General features: G+C 52.8%; 2 protein-coding genes across 2 annotated transcripts in view; both read right to left on the bottom strand.

Annotated features, from left to right (window-relative positions):
- Nucleotides 1-1,354, bottom strand: part of LOC140066238 (urokinase plasminogen activator surface receptor-like) — a 32,479-nt gene extending 31,125 nt beyond the window's left edge. Inside the window, exon 1 of the mRNA XM_072113801.1 lies at nt 1,290-1,354. Within this exon, the coding sequence (XP_071969902.1) occupies nt 1,290-1,344 (55 nt within the window). The 5' untranslated portion in view covers nt 1,345-1,354. The remainder of the gene's footprint in view (nt 1-1,289) is intronic.
- Nucleotides 1,355-8,573: 7,219 nt separating this feature from the next.
- Nucleotides 8,574-16,569, bottom strand: LOC140065290 (uncharacterized). Its single transcript, XM_072112884.1, has 7 exons — nt 16,412-16,569; nt 12,962-13,081; nt 12,637-12,783; nt 12,324-12,467; nt 11,193-11,339; nt 9,011-9,121; nt 8,574-8,931 (listed from the first exon to the last, which is right to left on the bottom strand). The coding sequence occupies exons 1-7, from the start codon at nt 16,458-16,460 to the stop codon at nt 8,774-8,776; spliced, it is 876 nt and encodes a 291-aa protein (XP_071968985.1). The 5' UTR covers nt 16,461-16,569; the 3' UTR covers nt 8,574-8,773.
- Nucleotides 16,570-27,401: the final 10,832 nt, after the last annotated feature.

The following is a 27,401-nucleotide window of genomic DNA, read 5'->3' as shown; positions in this document are numbered from 1 at the left end:
CTAGGAGGAGATCACTACATACACATTATACACCACCACTAGAGGGAGCTCACTACATACAGATTATACACCACCACTAGGGGGAGATCACTACATACACATTATACACCACCACTAGGAGGAGATCACTACATACACATTATACACCACCACTAGAGGGAGCTCACTACATACAGATTATACACCACCACTAGGGGGAGATCACTATATACACATTATACACCACCACTAGGAGGAGATCACTATATACACATTATACACCACCACTAGGGGGAGATCACTACATACAGATTATACACCACCACTAGGAGGAGATCACTACATACACATTATACACCACCACTAGGGGGAGATCACTACATACAGATTATACACCACCACTAGGGAGAGATCACTACATACAGATTATACACCACCACTAGGAGGAGATCACTACATACACATTATATACCACCACTAGGAGGAGCTCACTACATACAGATTATACACCACCACTAGGAGGAGATCACTACATACAGATTATACACCACCACTAGGGGGAGATCACTACATACAGATTATACACCACCACTAGGGGGAGATCACTACATACACATTATACACCACCACTAGGAGGAGCTCACTACATACAGATTATACACCACCACTAGGAGGAGATCACTACATACAGATTATACACCACCACTAGGGGGAGATCACTGCATACACATTATACACCACCACTAGGAGGAGATCACTACATACACATTATACACCACCACTAGGGGGAGATCACTACATACAGATTATACACCACCACTAGGGGGAGATCACTACATACAGATTATACACCACCACTAGGAGGAGATCACTACATACAGATTATACATCACCACTAGGGGGAGATCACTACATACACATTATACACCACCACTAGGGGGAGATCACTACATACACATTATACACCACCACTAGGGGGAGATCACTACATACACATTATACACCACCACTAGGGGGAGATCACTACATACACATTATACACCACCACTAGGAGGAGATCACTACATACAGATTATACACCACCACTAGGGGGAGATCACTACATACAGATTATACACCACCACTAGGGGGAGATCACTACATACACATTATACACCACCACTAGGGGGGGATTAGGTAGTTGGATTTCCTTGCACTCTCTGATAAATAGGAAATATTACAATATAAAACCATTATATATCGGAACCTTCACGTGTTACTCTCAGCTCTGCTACATCTGTAACGACCCCTCAGCTATATTAAGCACTGACCTGGAGCCAGGTACACGCAGAGGAGCAGGAGACGCAGCCACTCGCTCATCTTCATTATTTGGTCTTTTTTTCATTCTACACTTGTTCCCCTCTCCTCAGCCCTCCCACCCCCATGACCGCCCCGCCCGCTGCCACGCCCATATGACATTTCTGTATTTCTGCTCTGTCTACATATTTTACCGGTCTCTGTAGTATAATGGGATGTAACAGCCTCCAGCAACAAGAGAGCGGGGGAGCCAAGGGAAGGCAGGAAAACACTGAAACAACAGAGAGAGAAAGACAGAGAGACGAAGAGGTAGAGATAGACAGAGGAAAAGAGAGAGGAAGAGCGAGAGGAAGAGAGGGAGAGAGGAAGATAGAGAGAGGAAGAGAGAGAGAGGGGAAGAGAGAGAGAGAGAAAGACGGAGAGAGGATGAGGTGGAGAGAGACAGAGGAAGAGAGAGAGGAAGAGCGAGAGGAAGAGAGAGAGAGAGAGAGAGGAAGAGAAAGAGAGAGGAAGAGAGAGAGGAAGAGAGAGAGGAAGAGAGAGAGAGGAAGATAGAGAGAGAAAGAGAGAGAGAGGAAGAGAGAGAGAAAGAAAGAGAGAGCGAGAAAGAGAAAGAAGAAGAGAGAGATAGGAAGAGAGAGAGAGGAAGAGAGAGTAAGAGAGAGAGAGGAAGAAAGAGAGAGGAAGAGAGAGAGGAAGAGAGAAAGAGGAAGAGAGAGAGGAAGAGAGAGAGAGGAAGAGAGAGGAAGGGAGAGAGAGGAAGGGAGAGAGAGGAAGAGTGAAAGAGGAAGAGAGAAAGTGGAAGAGAGAGAGAGGAAGAGAGAGACGAAGAGAGAGAGACGAAGAGAGAGAGAGGAAGAGAGAGAGAGGAAGATAGAGAGGGATAGAGAGAGAGAGGAAGAGAGGGAGAGGAAGTGAGAGAGAGGAAGAGAGAGAGAGGAAGAGAGAGAGGAAGAGAGAGAGGAAGAGAGAGAGGAAGAGAGAGAGGAAGAGAGAGAGGAAGAGAGAGAGAGAGAGAGGAATAGAGAGAGAGAAAGAGAGAGAGGAAGAGAGAGAGAGGAATAGAGAGAGAGAAAGGGAGAGAGCGGAAGAGAGAGAGGAAGAGAGGGAGAGAGAGAGGAAGAGAGAGAGAGGAAGAGAGAGAGAGAGGAAGAGAGAGAGAGGAAGAGAGAGAGGAATAGAGAGAGAAAGAGAGAGAGGAAGAGAGAGAGAGGAATAGAGAGAGAGAAAGGGAGAGAGCGGAAGAGAGAGAGGAAGAGAGAGAGGAAGAGAGAGAGAGGAATAGAGAGAGAGGAAGAGAGAGAGAGAGGAAGAGAGAGAGAGGAAGAGAGAGAGGAATAGAGAGAGAAAGAGAGAGAGAGGAATAGAGAGAGGAAGAGAGAAAGGAAAAGAGAGAGAGGAAGAGAGAGAGGAGAGGAAGAGAGAGAGGAATAGAGAGAGAGAAAGGGAGAGAGAGAAAGGGAGAGAGAGGAAGAGAGAGAGAGGAAGAGAGAGAGGAATAGAGAGAGAGAGGAAGAGAGAGAGAGGAAGAGAGAGAGAGGAAGAGAGAGAGGAAGAGAGAGAGAGGAAGAGAGAGAGAGGAAGAGAGAGAGGAATACAGAGAGAGAAAGAGAGAGAGAGGAAGAGAGAGAGAGAGGAAGAGAGAGAGAGCAAGAGAGAGAGGAATAGAGAGAGAAAGAGAGAGAGAGGAATAGAGAGAGGAAGAGAGAGAGGAAAAGAGAGAGAGGAAGAGAGAGAGAAGAGGAAGAGAGAGAGAGGAATAGAGAGAGAGAAAGGGAGAGAGAGGAAGAGAGAGAGGAAGAGAGGAAGAGAGAGAGGAGGAGAGAGAGAGGAAGAGAGAGGAATAGAGAGAGGAATAGAGAGAGAAAGAGAGAGAGAGGAATAGAGAGAGGAAGAGAGAGAGAGGAAGAGAGAGAGAGGAAGAGAGAGGAATAGAGAGAGAGAAAGAGAGAGAGAGGAAGAGAGAGAGAGAGAGGAAGAGAGAGAGAAAGGGAGGAAGAGAGAAAGGAAGAGAAAGAAAGGAAGAGAGAGAGAGGAAAATAGAGAGGAAGAGAGAGAGAGGAAGAGAGAGAGAGGAAGAGACTCCCAGACCTCCGCTCCATGGAGGAGAATGAGCCATCCTGCTGGGGAAGAGGAGACCACAAGGGGGCGCATTGAAGTGAGAGACACGCCATGAAGTGAAGTAGTAGCCTAGTCCCTGGTGTCCGGAGGTGTAGGAGCCTAGTCCCTGGTGTCCGGAGGTGTAGGAGCCTAGTCCCTGGAGTCTGGAGGTGTGGTTACCTAGTCCCTGGTGTCCGGAGGTGTGGTAACCTAGTCCCTGGTGTCCGGAGGTGTAGGAGCCTAGTCCCTGGTGTCAGGAGGTGTGGTAACCTAGTCCCTGGTGTCAGGAGGTGTAGGAGCCTAGTCCCTGGAGTCTGGAGATGTGGTTACCTAGTCCCTGGTGTCAGGAGGTGTAGGAGCCTAGTCCCTGGAGTCCGGAGGTGTAGGAGCCTAGTCCCTGGAGTCTGGAGGTGTGGTAACCTAGTCCCTGGTGTCCGGTGGTGTAGGAGCCTAGTCCCTGGTGTCCGGAGGTGTGGTAACCTAGTCCCTGTTGTCCGGTGGTGTAGGAGCCTAGTCCCTGGTGTCCGGTGGTGTGGTCACATGACACCTCGGACGTCTCGTGTTATGTGACACCTCGGACGTCTCGTGTTATGTGACACCTCGGACGTCTCGTGTTATGTGACACCTCGGACGTCTCGTGTTATGTGACACCTCGGACGTCTCGTATTATGTGACACCTCGGACGTCTCGTGTTATGTGACACCTCGGACGTCTCGTGTTATGTGACACCTCGGACATCTTGTGTTATGTGACACCTCGGACGTCTCGTGTTATGTGACACCTCGGACGTCTCGCGTTATGTGACACCTCGGACGTCTCGTGTTATGTGACACCTCGGACGTCTCGTGTTATGTGACACCTCGGACGTCTCGTGTTATGTGACACCTCGGACGTCTCGTGTTATGTGACACCTCGGACGTCTCGTGTTATGTGACACCTCGGGCGTCTCGCGTTATGTGACACCTCGGACGTCTCGCTTTATGTGACACCTCGGACGTCTCTTTTTATGTGACACCTCGGGCGTCTCATGTTATGTGACACCTCGGACGTCTCGTGTTATGTGACACCTCGGACGTCTCGTGTTATGTGACACCTCGGACGTCTCGTGTTATGTGACACCTCGGACGTCTCGCTTTATGTGACACCTCGGACGTCTCTTTTTATGTGACACCTCGGACGTCTCGTGTTATGTAAAACCTCGGACGTCTCGTGTTATGTGACACCTCGGATGTCTCTTTTTATGTGACACCTCGGACGTCTCGTGTTATGTAAAACCTCGGACGTCTCGTGTTATGTAAAACCTCGGACGTCTCGTGTTATGTGACACCCCGGACGTCTCGTGTTACGTGACACCTCGGACGTCTCGTGTTATGTGACACCTCGGACGTCTCTTGTTATGTGACACCTCGGACGTCTCGTGTTATGTGACACCTCGGACGTCTCTTTTTATGTGACACCTCGGACGTCTCATGTCATGTGACACCTCGGACGTCTCGTGTTATGTGACACCTCGGACGTCTCGTGTTATGTGACACCTCGGACGTCTCGTGTTATGTGACACCTCGGACGTCTCGTGTCATGTGACACCTCGGACGTCTCATGTCATGTGACACCTCGGACGTCTCGTGTTATGTGACACCTCGGACGTCTCGTGTTATGTGACACCTCGGACGTCTCTTGTTATGTGACACCTCGGATGTCTCGTGTCGTGTGACACCTCGGACGTCTCGTGTTATGTGACACCTCGGACGTCTCGTGTTATGTGACACCTCGGACGTCTCTTGTTATGTGACACCTCGGACGTCTCGTGTTATGTGACACCTCGGACGTCTCGTGTTATGTGACACCTCGGACGTCTCGTGTTATGTGACACCTCGGACGTCTCGTGTTATGTGACACCTCGGACGTCTCGTGTTATGTGACACCTCGGACGTCTCGTGTTATGTGACACCTCGGACGTCTCTTGTTATGTGACACCCCGGACGTCTCGTGTTATGTGACACCCCGGACGTCTCGTGTTATGTGACACCCCGGACGTCTCGTGTTATGTGACACCTCGGACGTCTCGTGTTATGTGACACCTCGGACGTCTCGTGTTATGTGACACCTCGGACGTCTCGTGTTATGTGACACCTCGGACGTCTCGTGTCGCGTGACACCTCGGACGTCTCGTGTTATGTGACACCTCGGACGTCTCGTGTTATGTGACACCTCGGACGTCTCTTTTTATGTGACACCTCGGACGTCTCGTGTTATGTGACACCTCGGACGTCTCGTGTTATGTGACACCTCGGACGTCTCGTGTTATTTGACACCTCGGACGTCTCGTGTTATGTGACACCTCGGACGTCTCGTGTTATGTGACACCTCGGACGTCTCGTGTTATGTGACACCTCGGATGTCTCTTTTTATGTGACACCTCGGACGTCTCTTTTTATGTGACACCTCGGACGTCTCTTTTTATGTGACACCTCGGACGTCTCGTGTTATGTGACACCTCGGACGTCTCTTGTTATGTGACACCTCGGACATCTCGTGTTATGTGACACCTCGGACGTCTCGTGTTATGTGACACCTCGGACATCTCGTGTTATGTGACACCTCGGACGTCTCGTGTTATGTGATACCTCGGACGTCTCGTGTTATGTGACACCTCGGACGTCTCGTGTTATGTGACACCTCGGATGTCTCGTGTTATGTGACACCTCGGACGTCTCGTGTTATGTGACACCTCGGACGTCTCGTGTTATGTGACACCTCGGACGTCTCGTGTTATGTGACACCTCGGACGTCTCGTGTTATGTGACACCTCGGACGTCTCGTGTTATGTGACACCTCGGACGTCTCGTGTTATGTGACACCTCGGACGTCTCGTGTTATGTGACACCTCGGACGTCTCGTGTTATGTGACACCTCGGACGTCTCGTGTTATGTGACACCTCGGACGTCTCGTGTCATGTGACACCTCGGACGTCTCGTGTCATGTGACACCTCGGACGTCTCTTTTTATGTGACACCTCGGACGTCTCGTGTTATGTGACACCTCGGACATCTCGTGTTATGTGACACCTCGGACGTCTCGTGTTATGTGACACCTCGGACGTCTCTTTTTATGTGACACCTCGGACGTCTCTTTTTATGTGACACCTCGGACATCTCGTGTTATGTGACACCTCGGACGTCTCGTGTTATGTGACACCTCGGACGTCTCGTGTCATGTGACACCTCGGACGTCTCGTGTCATGTGACACCTCGGACGTCTCTTTTTATGTGACACCTCGGACGTCTCGTGTTATGTGACACCTCGGATGTCTCTTTTTATGTGACACCTCGGATGTCTCGTGTCGTGTGACACCTCGGAAGTCTCGTGTTATGTGACACCTCGGATGTCTCTTTTTATGTGACACCTCGGACGTCTCGTGTTATGTGACACCTCGGACGTCTCGTGTTATGTGACACCTCGGACGTCTCGTGTTATGTGACACCTCGGACGTCTCTTTTTATGTGACACCTCGGACGTCTCTTTTTATGTGACACCTTGGACGTCTCGTGTTATGTGACACCACGGACGTCTCGTGTTATGTGACACCTCGGACGTCTCGTGTTATGTGACACCTCGGACGTCTCGTGTTATGTGACATCTCGGACGTCTCGTGTTATGTGACACCTCGGACGTCTCGTGTCATGTGACACCTCGGACGTCTCGTGTCATGTGACACCTCGGACGTCTCTTTTTATGTGACACCTCGGACGTCTCGTGTTATGTGACACCTCGGTCGTCTCGTGTTATGTGACACCTCGGATGTCTCTTTTTATGTGACACCTCGGATGTCTCGTGTCGTGTGACACCTCGGAAGTCTCGTGTTATGTGACACCTCGGATGTCTCTTTTTATGTGACACCTCGGACGTCTCGTGTAATTGGAGAACATCAAACTGGCAAATTTGTTACTAAGTTTGTTGCAATTTTTAGGCAGTTTTAAGATTCCGTGTAAATTGTCGTAGATTGGGGAAAGATTTCCCGGGTCCTGGATAAGAACATCCGGATGTTATAATGTACAATGACTGTATCGGCGATTCTGGAGCGCCCCTTTAACCCCTACATAGCCCTGGATCACATCTGCGATTGTCACTTGAGGAATTTCCTATAATATTCGGCTCAGTGTCACTTTCTGCTGAGTTATCAGAAATTGCAGCCAGGTCGTAATTCCTCGATGTTGACATCACGGGAGAAGATTCTTGAGGCTTCTGAGATTTACGATGAAGATGTTTTAGCGTTTCAGACCTCGGAATGTTCTAGAAATGGAAGGAGCGGCACCAAGTGTCCATGTGATTCTAGATTCTGCCAAAATACTGGTCAGACGGGTGCTGGGTGATAGCACCCCCCAGTGCTGGGACAGGGGAGGGGTCACATCCTCTGCCTCCCACTTTGTATCTGGCGCCATCTAGTGGTAGAACTAAGTATTACATGAACACACAGGTCCACAGATGTCAGAGTCCTGGGATGGGAGTCAATAGAGGGCATTGGCCCCAAACCTTACATCTGATACCCCAAATATCTGCATCATTCCCCCTCAATCCCTTCAGACCATTTATGACCTATGGGTCACCATCGGAGGCATTATTATTACATGGGGGCACAAGAGGGGTAATATTATATAAGAGGGGTAATATTATATAAGAGGGGTAATATTATATAAGAGGGGCAATAGTATCACCAGTGTTTAATGGGGAAGATTAAAACTGTGGGGTCATTAGGGGTCACTATAAACATCAGGGTCTGATGGAATATGAAGACTTTTGGGTATCAGGGGAACAAATGGGGGACTATCAATAATGGGGAATTACTAGGGGGGCACTATAATCAGCATTGGTGCCCTCAATAGTAATAATGTGTCCCTATGGATGACAGTTCCCCTGCCAGTGTGGCCCCCCAATGGTAACAATGCCCTCCCAGGATGCCCCCAGTGGTAATAGTGCCCCCTATGCTGATTTTGTTGGTGTGCTCATTGCTAGTCACTATGTGAGCCTCTAGGACCTGCTAGGGTGCGGCAGCATATCAGTGGGATGATCAGTATAGAGAGGAGGATGGGGGTGGTTGTTGTGGGGGCTCGGGCCCCAGATAATTTCTGCTTGTAGTCATGACGTGCCGAGTATCAGGAATCACTATCATCACCCAATGAGCCAGGAACAAGCAAAATATTTTAAAAATTTGCACAATTTTTATATGAAAACACAGCGATGTATTTTTCCGGCTGCTCTCGGGATGGAGACGTCTCCGGGATTCATCACCGGGCGGACACTAGAGGTCACAGGTCATATAGCAAACACTGGGGGATACCCTGGGGGCAGCCCCTCTACCCCCAGCCCCAGGGTACACTCCTCGGGGTAGCGCCGGCCTCAGTCCTCGTAACCTCCCTTCTTGCCCCCCTGGTTGCAGAGCGATTTCCCGCAGCACACGGTGCTCTGCCACCCCGGGATGCTGAACTTGGGGTACAGGCCCTGGCAGAAAGCTTCAGTGGCGCAGCCGCTCATCACCACATCGTCTGGAGAAGAACCTGAGGGTGAGAGGAGACTCAGGGTCAGTGCGGGTCTGATGGATAGCGGAGGCCATGGCCCCGGGGGCTGAGGTCTCACCTATCAGGTCCATACAGCGCGTCATCTGCCCCCTGCACCGCATTGTGCCCGACTCTCCGGGAGAGGATCGGCTGTGACACTCCAACCCGTTCTCCGCCCCGGGATCCTCATCTAAGACACAAGGACTCAGCGGTCATTCCTATAAATAATACCGTCATGTATCTACTATTCCTATAAATAATACCATCATATAGTCTATAAATAATACCGTCATATAGTCTATAAATAATACCGTCATATAGTCTATAAATAATACCGTCATGTATCTACTATTCCTATAAATAATACCGTCATATAGTCTATAAATAATACCGTCATATAGTCTATAAATAATACCGTCATATAGTCTATAAATAATACCGTCATATATCTACTATTCCTATATTAATACCATCATACAGTCTATAAATAATACCGTCATATATCTACTATTCCTATATTAATACCATCATATAGTCTATAAATAATACCGTCATATATCTACTATTCCTATATTAATACCATCATACAGTCTATAAATAATACCGTCATATATCTACTATTCCTATATTAATACCATCATACAGTCTATAAATAATACCATCATATATCTACTATTCCTATATTAATACCGTCATATAGTCTATAAATAATACCGTCATATATCTACTATTCCTATATTAATACTGTCATATAGTCTATAAATAATACCGTCATATAGTCTATAAATAATACCGTCGTGTATCTACTATTCATATAAATAATACCGTCATATAACGACTCCTCTTATAAATAATACCGTCATATAGTCTATAAATAATACCGTCATGTATCTACTATTCCTATAAATAATACCGTCATATAGTCTATAAATAATACCGTCATATAGTCTATAAATAATACCGTCATATAGTCTATAAATAATACCGTCGTGTATCTACTATTCATATAAATAATACCGTCATATAACGACTCCTCTTATAAATAATACCGTCATATATCTACTATTCCTATAAATAATACTCTTATATATCTACTATTCCTATTTAATTCCATCATATAGTCTATAAATAATACCGTCATGTATCTACTATTCCTATAAATAATACCGTCATATAGTCTATAAATAATACCGTCATATAGTCTATAAATAATACTGTCATGTATCTACTATTCCTATAAATAATACTGTCATATAGTCTATAAATAATACCGTCATATAGTCTATAAATAATACCGTCAAATAGTCTATAAATAATACCGTCGTGTATCTACTATTCATATAAATAATACCGTCATGTATCTACTATTCATATAAATAATACCGTCATATAACGACTCCTCTTATAAATAATACCGTCATATATCTACTATTCCTATTTAATTCCATCATATAGTCTATAAATAATACCGTCATGTATCTACTATTCCTATAAATAATACTGTCATATAGTCTATAAATAATACCGTCATATAGTCTATAAATAATACCGTCATGTATCTACTATTCCTATAAATAATACCGTCATATAGTCTATAAATAATACCGTCATATAGTCTATAAATAATACTGTCATGTATCTACTATTCCTATAAATAATACCGTCATATAGTCTATAAATAATACCGTCATATAGTCTATAAATAATACCGTCGTGTATCTACTATTCATATAAATAATACCGTCATATAACGACTCCTCTTATAAATAATACCGTCATATATCTACTATTCCTATAAATAATACTCTTATATATCTACTTTTCCTATTTAATTCCATCATATAGTCTATAAATAATACCGTCATGTATCTACTATTCCTATAAATAATACCGTCATATAGTCTATAAATAATACCGTCATATAGTCTATAAATAATACCGTCATGTATCTACTATTCCTATAAATAATACCGTCATATAGTCTATAAATAATACCGTCATATAGTCTATAAATAATACCGTCATATAGTATATAAATAATACCGTCGTGTATCTACTATTCCTATAAATAATACCGTCATATAGTCTATAAATAATACCGTCGTGTATCTACTATTCCTATAAATAATACCGTCATATAGTCTATAAATAATACTGTCGTATATCTACCATTCCAAAAATTATAGGGTGATATTATAATAAATTTAAGGAATTAAATATCCGGGGTCCTTCCCATCTGGCTGTGTCTGTGGGGGTCTCACCTGTGAAGTGCCCCCCGTTACAATGGCTCCCGGTACAGCAGTGGTAGCTGGAGGCGTAGGATAGCGGCTTCTTCCCATTGCTGAAGGCAGAGACCGCGGGACACGAGGACGAGTTGCTGCAGCTTTTGATCATGGTGCGTGTGACGTCTACAGAAATAGAATTACAAAATAGCAACAAAGAAACAATAGAAATTGCAACAAAACACAAGATGGAAGTAATGTGAATGAGCGGCACAATGATGGGAGAGCAGCAGGGGGCGCCGCCTCATAACCTCCAGGTGGGATTACCTGCAGATTCTAGGGGGACCACAAAATTACATTTCCTGGGGTGATAAGACAAAAGCCGGAGACGACACACTGTGACAATGGAAGGTGGAGCCCGAGCCATAAAATATAACCTTATGATTAGAGATGAGCGCACCCAACGTGGCCAAGTGTCCCCCTGCCCAATCATCACCATGGCAGTTGTGAGGGGCGTCCATTAGCCGAATTGGCTGAACCCAAACACTGAACCTGAACTTGAGCATTGGGTCTGCTCATCTCTAGTTATGATATTTCCACCACAAGTGCAACACAGAAGACAATGAACAATAGATAGTTCACGTCTGTATTCACACCAGAAAAGTCTATGAAAATCTGTATTTCCAACCTGAGTTCTATTCACTCCGACATGTTTATGTCTTTGGGTTTGTGTGAAAAGTCTTTATATGTTTTCTGTTTAACTACCAAAAAGTGAATGTTTCATTTACAGTAATGTATCTCCCCTGAGGTCATGCAGGCTGTTTATTGGCTAGCTCCCTTGTACTTTCCAGATGCCAAGACCAAAAGTCTATAAATATAGGCTCAGCGTGGTCTGAAGACTAAGACATTCCATCACATACACAAAGTATCGGTGGAGTCCACCCTCTGGGAACAATCGTGAGGATGATGGGCTCCACCCATTGTGCAGGCACCACTATGAGTCCCAGAGCTTGGACCACCACAATGTGATGGCAGATCCATGTGATTGGAGTAGCCCAACCCAATAACAACAAGTCTTGAGTTCCTGATGAAGGAGGCCCTGGGCTTAAGTAGGGTCCCTTACACGGAAAAAAAAACATGATGTAACAATACAACTATGATGTAACCTACCTTTACTCAAAGCATTGGTGATGGAAACCTCAACACAAGATTTCTGAGAGGGTCCACATATGAGACTAGGAAGATCCTTCCCAGCACAAGCCAATGGTTGTCCATTACATGCCCAGCACTCAGTGCGGGAATCCGCTCCTAGATCTGAAATCAATAAGGAAAGGGTTAATGGTTTGGTGATCAGGACCTAAGAGAGACCTGTGAGATGAGAAGAACCTTCTGAAGGACATCTCATGACCATCCTCAGGAGATGTGTTCCTGGATACATGGACATGTGGATGGTAGGATGACTTTTTGAGGTCCCACCACTCACCTGGTACCAGGTCCTTGTTGCAGAGGTCGTGGTCGCAGCACAGCATGGTGTGGTTGGTCTTAATGTTTTTGAGGGACCCAGTCTGGGTTTGGTTGCAGGCTGATCCAGAAGAACATCCTTTAGTTAAGACGCCACCTTGGAGCCAACCTGAGAATGGTGAAAAATCCTCATCAAGACTCTTCTACATCTACAGGAAACCCAATCCACCAACTGATCAGCATGGCCCGGCGGTGTCACCCTGAGACCCAGTGCACTGCACCCATGAGGTGCTGGAGGTCCGGACCCGTGCCCCCCAGCAGTGACACGCCAGAAGGACATAGCTCACCGCTGTATGTGACATAAGAAGAGCTGCAGTAGTGGTCCGCACCCTCACAGCTCTGCACCTGCTGCTCTTTAGGCGCGTGATCCGGAAGACCCTTATAATAGTAACACCGGAGGCCGAGACCTGAAATCAGAGGGAGAGGGGAAATCGAAAAGTCACTAGTTATAGACAACCCCAAGTTACAGACGACCCCTAGTTACAGACGTGTGACCTCTGGCGACCTCTCTGGATGTGACCTTAGTCCCAGGCGGCAATGAACAGATGTAAGGTGTCTGTAATGAAGCTTTATTGATCATCCTTGTTCCCATGACAGCGCAAAACTTTGAAAATCCGATTGTCACGGCAGCAAAAATTTTTTCTTGTCTGAAGCAACAATTATAAAATAGTTCAGACTCCAACAAATTTAACTTATGTACAAACCTAAGGCTCCCATCCTGTACGTTACCCTGCACACGCCTGTACTTCTCTTTCCATACATCGGGGGCAGTATTGTCACACTGTTGCTTTCCCATGACTGAGGTTATAAAGTTACACCCAGTTTTCTGAGCCATAATTCTGCTCGGATGTCAGATTCTTATAGTGAAGGAAACATTGTGCTTCTCCCTGTGTCATGCGCGTCATAAAAATTCATGGGTCGTTAAAGTCTTAAAGGAACAGCGTCCCCATGTAACATCCACGCGGAGCAGGAGAAGGAGGAGGAGGAGCAGGAGGAGCCGAAGCAGGAGGAGGGGGAGGAGCAAGAGGAGGAGCAGGAGGAGGGGGAGGAGCAGGAGGAACCGGAGCAGGAGGAGGGGGAGGAGCAGGAGGAACCGGAGCAGCCGGAGGAGGAGGAGGAGGATGAGGAGCAGGAGGAGCAAGAGGAGGAGCAGGAGGAGGAGGAGAAGGAGCAGGAGGAGGAGAAGGAGCAGAAGTAGGAGCAGGAGGAGGAGCAGGAGAAGGAGCAGAAGGACCCATCCAGCCTGGTACCGCAGGACTCCCCTCCTGATCCATCCAGCCTGGTACCGCAGGACTCCCCTCCTGATCCCTCCAGCCTGGTACCACAGGACTCCACTCCTGACCCATCCAGCCTGGTACCGCAGGACTCCCCTCCTGACCCATCCAGCCTGGTACCGCAGGACTCCCCTCCTAAACCATCCAGCCTGGTACCGCAGGACTCCCTCCTGACCCATCCAGCCTGGTACCGCAGGACTCCCCTCCTGACCCATCCAGCCTGGTACTGCAGGACTCCCCTCCTGATCGATGCTGCCTGGTACCACAGGACTCCCCTCCTGACCCATCCAGCCTGGTACCGCAGGACTCCCTCCTGACCCATCCAGCCTGGAACTGCAGGACTCCCCTCCTGATCCATCCAGCCTGGTACTGCAGGACTCCCCTCCTGATCGATGCTGCCTCGTACCACAGGACTCCCCTCCTGACCCATCCAGCCTGGTACCGCAGGACTCCCCTCCTGATCCATCCAGCCTGGTACCGCAGGACTCCCTCCTGACCCATCCAGCCTGGTACTGCAGGACTCCCCTCCTGATCCATGCTGCCTGGTACCGCAGGACTCCCCTCCTGACCCATCCAGCCTGGTACCACAGGACTCCCCTCCTGACCCATCCAGCCTGGTACCGCAGTACTCCCCTCCTTACCCATCCAGCCTTGTACTGCAGGACTCCCCTCCTGATTGATGCTGCCTGGTACCGCAGGACTCCCTTCTGACCCATCCAGCCTGGTACCGCAGGACTCCCCTCCTGACCCATCCAGCCTGGTACCGCAGGACTCCCCTCCTGACCCATCCAGCCTGGTACCGCAGGACTCCCCTCTTGACCCATCCAGCCTGGTACCGCAGGACTCCCCTCCTGACCCATCCAGCCTGGTACTGCAGGACTCCCCTCCTGACCCATCCAGCCTGGTACTGCAGGACTCCCCTCCTGACCCATCCAGCCTGGTACCGCAGGACTCCCCTCCTGACCCATCCAGCCTGGTACCGCAGGACTCCCCTCCTGACCCATCCAGCCTAGTACCGCAGGACTCCCCTCCTGACCCATCCAGCCTGGTACTGCAGCACTCCCCTCCTGATTGATGCTGCCTGGTACCGCAGGACTCCCCTCCTGACCCATCCAGCCTGGTACCAAAGCCATTGGATCTGCTGAGCCACCAGGACCAAACTGCGAGCCTCTATGTACGTTCTCTGGCAGGACTCCCCTCCTAACCCATCCAGCCTGGTACCGCAGGTCTCCCCTCCTAACCCATCCAGCCTGGTACCGCAGGACTCCCCTCCTGACCCATCCAGCCTGGTACCGCAGGACTCCCCTCCTGGCCCAGTAATAATCCAGCGGTCCGGTACACGGGCACCAGGATCACATTGCATCAATAATTTTGGCAACATTACTGTATCATCCCAAATGTATTTCCCTTGTGTATCGCTAGAGCCGCATCTTGTCAGTATAAATTATGTATCAGAGCTCTCCACCAGTAATAGAATAGAATTTACAGGAGCTTTTACCTTCCTCCGGCCACCAGGATCAAAGTGCACTGACAGCATCTACGTTCCCTCTGTACCATTTGTATATATGTTTTCATGCCTCTGTGTATTGGTAGAGGTGTAGTCCCTCTCAATCCAGAATATAAGATATTAGCACGGTGGCTCAGTGGTTAGCTCTACAGCCTTGCAGCACGGTGGTTCAGTGGTTATCACTACAACCTTGCAGTGCGGTGGCTCAGTGGTTAGCATTACAGCCTTGCAGCACGTTGGCTCAGTGGTTAGCACTACAGCCTTGCAGCACTGGGGTCCTGGCTTCAAGTCCCAGGGTCAACATCTTTAAAGTCCATATACTTATTGGTTACCAATAATTTGCTGAATATGGGATCAGACAACACTAAGGTTAATCGCAGGGCCACCCTCTATGGGGCGCACACAGTACACTCATAAGGGCCCCACAATGAAAGGGGAACACAGAGCGGTGATCACACAAGGTCCCCGACCATCTTTAGGACCCTCTGTACAGAGCTGTATGGGGCTCCAGGACCTGCCATTGTACTTAAGGGCAATTTGACTTGTTGGAGCCCCCCGGAGGTCCCCCTCTCATCCACAGCACCAGCAATGTCTCCACCAGAATGCCCCCATAGATGGGGCCCAATGTACCGGGAGCCCCACCCAGTGACTCTATGTTGACCCCTTTTTCAGGATTTGGGGCTCTCAGTGACATCACTACATCGACATTCAATAACCTGGATTTCTTATTTTTGGCTACAAATAAATTAGATACAAATAAAAGTTGCGGTCCGTATTTTAACTCATTACGTGCCAGGTGCAGTTGCGCAGGCGCCGCTATCCCCGGGACATCGCTCGCTAGGTTCCCGGATATCTCTATATAATTAGAGCGACACAAGATCCGTCCTCGTTAAAATGAGAGTTTGCATAAAATCGGCGTTGGATGAATTACCCCTCGTTACTGAGCGAGGACTTACCCAGACACAGGAGGGCGCTGGAGAGCACACACTGCAGGAGCAGCTTCATGATGGGATGTGATGCTGGAAACCTCAGTCCTACAAGTGATGTGGAATATAAACAGGTCCCACGGCTCGGTCCCGGGGAGGACCAGGGAGGGGCGACAGTCAGGGCGATGCTTATGTACAAGTGATACCTGCAAGTCAGGACCTGATGATCCCTGGAGGGGATTAACCACATCACAAGGTTTACAAGCCCTGATCAGTGGTGACTAATAATCTTATAATCTGATGATAATAGGGCTCCCAGGTGGAGGCCACATCAGGAATACGTAGAAATCCTAAAGTTTATGTAGGGCTGAGTGGTAGAAGAGGAGTCAGAGGTCACCGGGGTCTACGGCTTATAGGATGACCCTTACCTATTAGATCTTATCACCTTGTTATTAGAAGATGCAGAACCTACTGGAAGCGTAGTGTCACCTTCACCAACGCAGGGCGGGATCATAGGGCGCGTGCCCCAGGGCCCCCACCAGTTTGCCCTTAAAGGGGCCCCCACCAAGTCTGGGCAATTCGCCAACAGTGTATTTGGCTCCGGACTCCCCGGGCCGAATCCCACTGATGTGCCTGACAATAAGTTCCCTGCTCTGCCATAGACGATCAAATGTAAACAAAGATGGGGCGCCCTACCGCTGGCACGCAGTATGTGATGTGTGATGTCATGGCGCAGCCTATAGCAGGGTGCCACCATCTTTGTTTTGTACATCCGATATCCACCCTGACACCGCGAGGGATTGTATATATTTATTATGGGGGGGTGTATATAGCAATAATAGGAGTCTGCATATAATTCTTTGATATAGGGAGGCTGTATATAGTTATTATAGGGGGACTGTATATAGTTATTATAGGGGGCGGTATATAGTTATTATAGGGGGGCTGTATGTAGTTATTATAGGGGGGCTGTATATAGTTATTATAGGGGGACTGTATATAGTTATTATAGGGGGCGGTATATAGTTATTATAGGGGGCTGTATGTAGTTATTATAGGGGGGCTGTATATAGTTATTATAGGGGGACTGTATATAGTTATTATAGGGGGCGGTATATAGTTATTATAGGGGGGCTGTATGTAGTTATTATAGGAAGGCTGTATATAGTTATTATAGGGGGACTATATATAGTTATTATAGGGGGCGGTATATAGTTATTATAGGGGGGCTGTATGTAGTTATTATAGGGGGGCTGTATATAGTTATTATAGGGGGACTGTATATAGTAATTATAGGGGGGCTGTATATCGTTATAGGGAGGCTGTATATAGTTATTATAGGGGGACTATATATAGTTATTATAGGGAAGCTGTATATAGTTATTATAGGGGTCTGTATATCGTTATAGGGAGGCTGTAAATAGTTATTATAGGGGGATGTATATAGTAAATGCTGTGGGACTGTATATAGGTATTGTTGGGGGCTGTATATAGTTATTTCTGGGGGGCCATGCATAGTGATTACTGGGGGGCTATAAATAGTGATTGCTGGGGAGCTGCATATATTTATTACTGTGGGAGCTGTATACAGTGATTGCTGGGGGAGCTGTATATAGTGGTTACTGGGGGCTGTATATAGTGAATACTTAGGAGGCTGTATATAGTTATTGCTGGGGAGTAGTATATAGCGATTGCTGTTCCCTGTCTGAACTACATTCAATGAGGGCTCCACCATATTTTGCGCCCAGGGGTCCCCACCAACATGTAACAGAACCTCATAACCCCTCTGTCCTCCTCCTCCTTCAGACTCCTCGGTCCTCCACCAGACCCCTCTGTCCTCCTCCTCCACCAGACCCCTCTGTCCTCCTCCAGACTCCTCGATCCTCCTCCTCCTCCAGACTCCTCTGTCCTCCTCCTCCTCCAGACCCCTCTGTCCTCCTCCTCCTCCAGACCCCTCTGTCCTTCTCCTCCTCCAGACCCCTCTGTCCTCCTCCTCCTCCAGACTCCTCGGTCCTCCACCAGACCCCTCTGTCCTCCTCCTCCACCAGACCCCTCTGTCCTCCTCCTCCTCCAGACTCCTCGGTCCTCCACCAGACCCCTCTGTCCTCCTCCTCCACCAGACCCCTCTGTCCTCCTCCAGACTCCTCGATCCTCCTCCTCCTCCAGACTCCTCTGTCCTCCTCCTCCTCCAGACCCCTCTGTCCTCCTCCAGACTCCTCGATCCTCCTCCTCCTCCAGACTCCTCGGTCCTCCTCCTCCTCCAGACCCCTCGGTCCTCCTCCATACCCCTGGGTCCTTCTCCTCCTCCAGACTCCTCTGTCCTCTTCCTCCTCCAGTCTCCTCGGTCCTCCACCAGACACCTCTGTCCTCCTCCTCCTCCAGACCCCTCTGTCCTCCTCCAGACACCTCTGTCCTCCTCCAGACCCCTCTGTCCTCCTCCAGACTCCTCGGTCCTCCACCAGACACCTCTGTCCTCCTCCTCCTCCAGACCCCTCTGTCCTCCTCCAGACTCCTCGATCCTCCTCCAGACTCCTCGGTCCTCCTCCTCCTCCAGACTCCTCGGTCCTCCTCCAGACCCCTGGGTCCTTCTCCTCCTCCAGACTCCTCTGTCCTCTTCCTCCTCCAGTCTCCTCGGTCCTCCACCAGACACTTCTGTCCTCCTCCTCCTCCAGAGCCCTCTGTCCTCCTCCAGACCCCTCTATCCTCCTCCTCCTCCAGACCCCTCTGTCCTCCTCCTCCTCCAGACCCCTCTGTCCTCCTCCTCCTCCAGACTCCTCGGTCCTCCATCAGACACCTCTGTCCTCCTCCAGACTCCTCATCCTCCTCCTCCTCCAGAGTCCTCGGTCCTCCTCCTCCTCCAGACCCCTCGGTCCTCCTCCAGACCCCTGGGTCCTTCTCCTCCTCCAGACTCCTCTGTCCTCTTCCTCCTCCAGTCTCCTCGGTCCTCCACCAGACACCTCTGTCCTCCTCCTCCTCCAGACCCCTCTGTCCTCCTCCAGACTCCTCGGTCCTCCCCCTCCTCCAGACTCCTCGGTCCTACTCCTCCTCCAGACCCCTCGGTCCTCCTCCAGACCCCTCTGTCCTCCTCCAGACCCCTCTGTCCTCCTCCTCCTCCAGACCCCTCTGTCCTCCTCCACCTCCAGACCCCTCTGTCCTCCTCCTCCTCCAGACCCCTCTGTCCTCCTCCTCCTCCAGACCCCTCTGTCCTCCTCCTCCAGACCCCTCTGTCCTCCTCCTCCAGACTCCTCTGTCCTCCTCCTCCAGGCTCCTCTGTCCTCCTCCTCCTCTAGACTCTTCTGTCCTCCTCCTCCTCCAGACTCCTCTGTCCTCCTCCTCCTCCAGACTCCTCTGTCCTCCTCCCCCTCCAGACCCCTCTGTCCTCCTCCTCCTCCAGACTCCTCTGTCCTCCTCCTCCAGACTCCTCGGTCCTCCTCCTCCTCCAGACTCCTTGGTCCTCCTCCTCCTCCAGACCCCTCTGTCCTCCTCCTCCTCCTCCAGACTCTTCTGTCCTCCTCCTCCTCCAGACTCTTCTGTCCTCCTCCTCCTCCTCCTCCAGACTCTTCTGTCCTCCTCCTCCAGACCCCTCTGTCCTCCTCCTCCTCCTCCAGACTCCTCTGTCCTCCTCCTCCAGACCCCTCTGTCCTCCTCCTCCTCCAGACTCCTCTGTCCTCCTCCCCCCTCAGACTCCTCTGTCCTCCTCCTCCTCCAGACTCCTCGGTCCTCCTCCTCCTCCAGACTCCTCGGTCCTCCTCCTCCTCCAGACTCCTCGGTCCTCCTCCTCCTCCAGACTCCTTGGTCCTCCTCCTCCTCCAGACCCCTCTGTCCTTCTCCTCCTCCTCCAGACTCCTCTGTCCTCCTCCTCCAGACTCCTCGATCCTCCTCCTCCTCCAGACTCCTCTGTCCTCCTCCTCCTCCAGACCCCTCTGTCCTCCTCCAGACTCCTCGATCCTCCTCCTCCTCCAGACTCCTCGGTCCTCCTCCTCCTCCAGACCCCTCGGTCCTCCTCCAGACCCCTGGGTCCTTCTCCTCCTCCAGACTCCTCTGTCCTCTTCCTCCTCCAGTCTCCTCGGTCCTCCACCAGACACCTCTGTCCTCCTCCTCCTCCAGACCCCTCTGTCCTCCTCCAGACACCTCTGTCCTCCTCCAGACCCCTCTGTCCTCCTCCAGACTCCTCGGTCCTCCACCAGACACCTCTGTCCTCCTCCTCCTCCAGACCCCTCTGTCCTCCTCCAGACTCCTCGGTCCTCCTCCAGACCCCTCGGTCCTCCTCCAGACCCCTGGGTCCTTCTCCTCCTCCAGACTCCTCTGTCCTCTTCCTCCTCCAGTCTCCTCGGTCCTCCACCAGACACTTCTGTCCTCCTCCTCCTCCAGAGCCCTCTGTCCTCCTCCAGACCCCTCTGTCCTCCTCCTCCTCCAGACCCCTCTGTCCTCCTCCTCCTCCAGACCCCTCTGTCCTCCTCCTCCTCCAGACTCCTCGGTCCTCCATCAGACACCTCTGTCCTCCTCCAGACTCCTCATCCTCCTCCTCCTCCAGACTCCTCGGTCCTCCTCCTCCTCCAGACCCCTCGGTCCTCCTCCAGACCCCTTGGTCCTTCTCCTCCTCCAGACTCCTCTGTCCTCTTCCTCCTCCAGTCTCCTCGGTCCTCCACCAGACACCTCTGTCCTCCTCCTCCTCCAGACCCCTCTGTCCTCCTCCAGACCCCTCTGTCCTCCTCCAGACACCTCTGTCCTCCTCCAGACCCCTCTGTCCTCCTCCAGACTCCTCGGTCCTCCACCAGACACCTCTGTCCTCCTCCAGACCCCTCTGTCCTCCTCCAGACTCCTCGATCCTCCTCCAGACTCCTCGGTCCTCCTCCTCCTCCAGACCCCTCGGTCCTCCTCCAGACCCCTGGGTCCTTCTCCTCCTCCAGACTCCTCTGTCCTCTTCCTCCTCCAGTCTCCTGGGTCCTCCACCAGACACTTCTGTCCTCCTCCTCCTCCAGAGCCCTCTGTCCTCCTCCAGACCACTCTGTCCTCCTCCTCCTCCAGACCCCTCTGTCCTCCTCCTCCTCCAGACTCCTCTGTCCTCCTCCTCCTCCAGACCCCTCTGTCCTCCTCCTCCAGACTCCTCTGTCCTCCTCCTCCTCCAGACTCCTCTGTCTTCCTCCTCCTCCAGACTCCTCTGTCCTCCTCCCCCTCCAGACTCCTCGGTCCTTCTCCTCCAGACTCCTCTGTCCTCCTCCTCCAGACTCCTCGGTCCTCCTCCTCCTCCAGACTCCTTGGTCCTCCTCCTCCTCCAGACCCCTCTGTCCTCCTCCTCCAGACTCTTCTGTCCTCCTCCTCCTCCAGACTCTTCTGTCCTCCTCCTCCTCCTCCAGACTCTTCTGACCTCCTCCTCCTCCTCCTCCAGACTCTTTTGTCCTCCTCCTCCAGACCCCTCTGTCCTCCTCCTCCTCCTCCAGACTCCTCTGTCCTCCTCCTCCAGACCCCTCTGTCCTCCTCCTCCTCCAGACTCCTCGGTCCTCCTCCAGACTCCTCGGTCCTCCTCCTCCTCCAGACTCCTTGGCCCTCCTCCTCCTCCAGACCCCTCTGTCCTTCTCCTCCTCCAGACCCCTCTGTCCTTCTCCTCCTCCTCCAGACCCCTCTGTCCTCCTCCAGACTCCTCGGTCCTCCTCCTCCTCCAGACCCCTCGGTCCTCCTCCAGACCCCTGGGTCCTTCTCCTCCTCCAGACTCCTCTGTCCTCTTCCTCCTCCAGTCTCCTCGGTCCTCCACCAGACACCTCTGTCCTCCTCCTCCTCCAGACCCCTCTGTCCTCCTCCAGACACCTCTGTCCTCCTCCAGACCCCTCTGTCCTCCTCCAGACTCCTCGGTCCTCCACCAGACACCTCTGTCCTCCTCCTCCTCCAGACCCCTCTGTCCTCCTCCAGACTCCTCGATCCTCCTCCAGACTCCTCGGTCCTCCTCCTCCTCAAGACCCCTCGGTCCTCCTCCAGACCCCTGGGTCCTTCTCCTCCTCCAGACTCCTCTGTCCTCTTCCTCCTCCAGTCTCCTGGGTCCTCCACCAGACACTTCTGTCCTCCTCCTCCTCCAGAGCCCTCTGTCCTCCTCCAGACCCCTCTGTCCTCCTCCTCCTCCAGACCCCTCTGTCCTCCTCCTCCTCCAGACCCCTCTGTCCTCCTCCTCCTCCAGACTCCTCGGTCCTCCATCAGACACCTCTGTCCTCCTCCAGACTCCTCATCCAACTCCTCCTCCAGACTCCTCGGTCCTTCTCCTCCTCCAGACTCCTCTGTCCTCTTCCTCCTCCAGTCTCCTCGGTCCTCCACCAGACACCTCTGTCATCCTCCTCCTCCAGACCCCTCTGTCCTCCTCCAGACTCCTCGGTCCTCCTCCTCCTCCAGACTCCTCTGTCCTCCTCCTCCAGACCCCTCGGTCCTCCTCCAGACCCCGCTGTCCTCCTCCTCCTCCAGACCCCTCTGTCCTCCTCCTCCAGACTCCTCGGTCCTCCTCCTCCTCCAGACTCCTTGGTCCTCCTCCTCCTCCAGACCCCTCTGTCCTCCTCCTCCTCCTCCTCCAGACTCTTCTGTCCTCCTCCTCCTCCGGACTCTTCTGTCCTCCTCCTCCTCCTCCAGACTCTTCTGTCCTCCTCCTCCTCCTCCAGACTCTTCTGTCCTCCTCCTCCTCCTCCAGACTTTTCTGTCCTCCTCCTCCTCCTCCAGACTCCTCTGTCCTCCTCCTCCAGACCCCTCTGTCCTCCTCCTCCTCCAGACTCCTCTGTCCTCCTCCCCCCTCAGACTCCTCTGTCCTCCTCCTCCAGACTCCTCGGTCCTCCTCCAGACTCCTCGGTCCTCCTCCTCCTCCAGACTCCTCGGTCCTCCTCCTCCTCCAGACTCCTTGGTCCTCCTCCTCCTCCAGACCCCTCTGTCCTCCTCCTCCTCCAGACTCCTCTGTCCTCCTCCTCCTCCAGACCCCTCTGTCCTCCTCCTCCAGACTCCTCTGTCCTCCTCCTCCTCCAGACTCCTCTGTCCTCCTCCTCCTCCAGACTCCTCTGTCCTCCTCCCCCTCCAGACCCCTCTGTCCTCCTCCTCCAGACTCCTCTGTCCTCCTCCTCCAGGCTCCTTGGTCCTCCTCCTCCTCCAGACCCCTCTGTCCTCCTCCTCCTCCTCCAGACTCTTCTGTCCTCCTCCTCCTCCAGACTCTTCTGTCCTCCTCCTCCTCCTCCAGACTCTTCTGTCCTCCTCCTCCTCCTCCTCCAGACTCTTCTGTCCTCCTCCTCCAGACCCCTCTGTCCTCCTCCTCCTCCTCCAGACTCCTCTGTCCTCCTCCTCCAGACCCCTCTGTCCTCCTCCTCCTCCAGACTCCTCGGTCCTCCTCCAGACTCCTCGGTCCTCCTCCTCCTCCAGACTCCTTGGTCCTCCTCCTCCTCCAGACCCCTCTGTCCTTCTCCTCCTCCTCCAGACCCCTCTGTCCTCCTCCAGACTCCTCGGTCCTCCTCCTCCTCCAGACCCCTCGGTCCTCCTCCAGACCCCTGGGTCCTTCTCCTCCTCCAGACTCCTCTGTCCTCTTCCTCCTCCAGTCTCCTCGGTCCTCCACCAGACACCTCTGTCCTCCTCCTCCTCCAGACCCCTCTGTCCTCCTCCAGACACCTCTGTCCTCCTCCAGACCCCTCTGTCCTCCTCCAGACTCCTCGGTCCTCCACCAGACAACTCTGTCCTCCTCCTCCTCCAGACCCCTCTGTCCTCCTCCAGACTCCTCGATCCTCCTCCAGACTCCTCGGTCCTCCTCCTCCTCAAGACCCCTCGGTCCTCCTCCAGACCCCTGGGTCCTTCTCCTCCTCCAGACTCCTCTGTCCTCTTCCTCCTCCAGTCTCCTGGGTCCTCCACCAGACACTTCTGTCCTCCTCCTCCTCCAGAGCCCTCTGTCCTCCTCCAGACCCCTCTGTCCTCCTCCTCCTCCAGACCCCTCTGTCCTCCTCCTCCTCCAGACCCCTCTGTCCTCCTCCTCCTCCAGACTCCTCGGTCCTCCATCAGACACCTCTGTCCTCCTCCAGACTCCTCATCCTCCTCCTCCTCCAGACTCCTCGGTCCTCCTCCTCCTCCAGACCCCTCGGTCCTCCTCCAGACCCCTGGGTCCTTCTCCTCCTCCAGACTCCTCTGTCCTCTTCCTCCTCCAGTCTCCTCGGTCCTCCACCAGACACCTCTGTCCTCCTCCTCCTCCAGACCCCTCTGTCCTCCTCCAGACACCTCTGTCCTCCTCCAGACCCCTCTGTCCTCCTCCTCCAGACCCCTCGGTCCTCCTCCAGACCCCTCTGTCCTCCTCCACCTCCAGACCCCTCTGTCCTCCTCCTCCAGACTCCTCTGTCCTCCTCCTCCTCCAGACTCCTCTGTCCTCCTCCTCCTCCAGACTCCTCTGTCCTCCTCCCCCTCCAGACCCCTCTGTCCTCCTCCTCCTCCAGACTCCTCTGTCCTCCTCCTCCAGACTCCTTGGTCCTCCTCCTCCTCCAGACTCCTTGGTCCTCCTCCTCCTCCAGACCCCTCTGTCCTCCTCCTCCTCCAGACTCTTCTGTCCTCCTCCTCCTCCGGACTCTTCTGTCCTCCTCCTCCTCCTCCGGACTCTTCTGTCCTCCTCCTCCTCCTCCAGACTCTTCTGTCCTCCTCCTCCTCCTCCTCCTCCTCCAGACTCTTCTGTCCTCCTCCTCCTCCTCCAGACTCTTCTGTCCTCCTCCTCCTCCTCCAGACTCTTCTGTCCTCCTCCTCCTCCTCCAGACTCCTCTGTCCTCCTCCTCCAGACCCCTCTGTCCTCCTCCTCCAGACTCCTCTGTCCTCCTCCCCCCTCAGACTCCTCTGTCCTCCTCCTCCAGACTCCTCGGTCCTCCTCCAGACTCCTCGGTCCTCCTCCTCCTCCAGACTCCTCGGTCCTCCTCCTCCTCCAGACTCCTTGGTCCTCCTCCTCCTCCAGACCCCTCTGTCCTCCTCCTCCTCCAGACTCCTCTGTCCTCCTCCTCCTCCAGACCCCTCTGTCCTCCTCCTCCAGACTCCTCTGTCCTCCTCCTCCTCCAGACTCCTCTGTCCTCCTCCTCCTCCAGACTCCTCTGTCCTCCTCCCCCTCCAGACCCCTCTGTCCTCCTCCTCCAGACTCCTCTGTCCTCCTCCTCCAGGCTCCTTGGTCCTCCTCCTCCTCCAGACCCCTCTGTCCTCCTCCTCCTCCTCCAGACTCTTCTGTCCTCCTCCTCCTCCAGACTCTTCTGTCCTCCTCCTCCTCCTCCAGACTCTTCTGTCCTCCTCCTCCTCCTCCTCCAGACTCTTCTGTCCTCCTCCTCCAGACCCTTCTGTCCTCCTCCTCCTCCTCCAGACTCCTCTGTCCTCCTCCTCCAGACCCCTCTGTCCTCCTCCTCCTCCAGACTCCTCGGTCCTCCTCCAGACTCCTCGGTCCTCCTCCTCCTCCAGACTCCTTGGTCCTCCTCCTCCTCCAGACCCCTCTGTCCTTCTCCTCCTCCTCCAGACCCCTCTGTCCTCCTCCAGACTCCTCGGTCCTCCTCCTCCTCCAGACCCCTCGTCCTCCTCCAGACCCCTGGGTCCTTCTCCTCCTCCAGACTCCTCTGTCCTCTTCCTCCTCCAGTCTCCTCGGTCCTCCACCAGACACCTCTGTCCTCCTCCTCCTCCAGACCCCTCTGTCCTCCTCCAGACACCTCTGTCCTCCTCCAGACCCCTCTGTCCTCCTCCAGACTCCTCGGTCCTCCACCTGACAACTCTGTCCTCCTCCTCCTCCAGACCCCTCTGTCCTCCTCCAGACTCCTCGATCCTCCTCCAGACTCCTCGGTCCTCCTCCTCCTCAAGACCCCTCGGTCCTCCTCCAGACCCCTGGGTCCTTCTCCTCCTCCAGACTCCTCTGTCCTCTTCCTCCTCCAGTCTCCTGGGTCCTCCACCAGACACTTCTGTCCTCCTCCTCCTCCAGAGCCCTCTGTCCTCCTCCAGACCCCTCTGTCCTCCTCCTCCTCCAGACCCCTCTGTCCTCCTCCTCCTCCAGACCCCTCTGTCCTCCTCCTCCTCCAGACTCCTCGGTCCTCCATCAGACACCTCTGTCCTCCTCCAGACTCCTCATCCTCCTCCTCCTCCAGACTCCTCGGTCCTCCTCCTCCTCCAGACCCCTCGGTCCTCCTCCAGACCCCTGGGTCCTTCTCCTCCTCCAGACTCCTCTGTCCTCTTCCTCCTCCAGTCTCCTCGGTCCTCCACCAGACACCTCTGTCCTCCTCCTCCTCCAGACCCCTCTGTCCTCCTCCAGACACCTCTGTCCTCCTCCAGACCCCTCTGTCCTCCTCCTCCAGACCCCTCGGTCCTCCTCCAGACCCCTCTGTCCTCCTCCACCTCCAGACCCCTCTGTCCTCCTCCTCCAGACTCCTCTGTCCTCCTCCTCCTCCAGACTCCTCTGTCCTCCTCCTCCTCCAGACTCCTCTGTCCTCCTCCCCCTCCAGACCCCTCTGTCCTCCTCCTCCTCCAGACTCCTCTGTCCTCCTCCTCCAGACTCCTTGGTCCTCCTCCTCCTCCAGACTCCTTGGTCCTCCTCCTCCTCCAGACCCCTCTGTCCTCCTCCTCCTCCAGACTCTTCTGTCCTCCTCCTCCTCCGGACTCTTCTGTCCTCCTCCTCCTCCTCCGGACTCTTCTGTCCTCCTCCTCCTCCTCCAGACTCTTCTGTCCTCCTCCTCCTCCTCCTCCTCCTCCAGACTCTTCTGTCCTCCTCCTCCTCCTCCAGACTCTTCTGTCCTCCTCCTCCTCCTCCAGACTCCTCTGTCCTCCTCCTCCAGACCCCTCTGTCCTCCTCCTCCTCCAGACTCCTCTGTCCTCCTCCCCCCTCAGACTCCTCTGTCCTCCTCCTCCAGACTCCTCGGTCCTCCTCCAGACTCCTCGGTCCTCCTCCTCCTCCAGACTCCTCGGTCCTCCTCCTCCTCCAGACTCCTCGGTCCTCCTCCTCCTCCAGACTCCTTGGTCCTCCTCCTCCTCCAGACCCCTCTGTCCTTCTCCTCCTCCTCCAGACTCCTCTGTCCTC

Source organism: Engystomops pustulosus, chromosome 6 (genome assembly GCF_040894005.1).
Source record: "Engystomops pustulosus chromosome 6, aEngPut4.maternal, whole genome shotgun sequence".
Lineage (NCBI taxonomy): Eukaryota > Metazoa > Chordata > Amphibia > Anura > Leptodactylidae > Engystomops > Engystomops pustulosus.
Note: the sequence above shows the minus strand (reverse complement) of the source record. Positions and strands in the feature narration are given on the sequence as shown.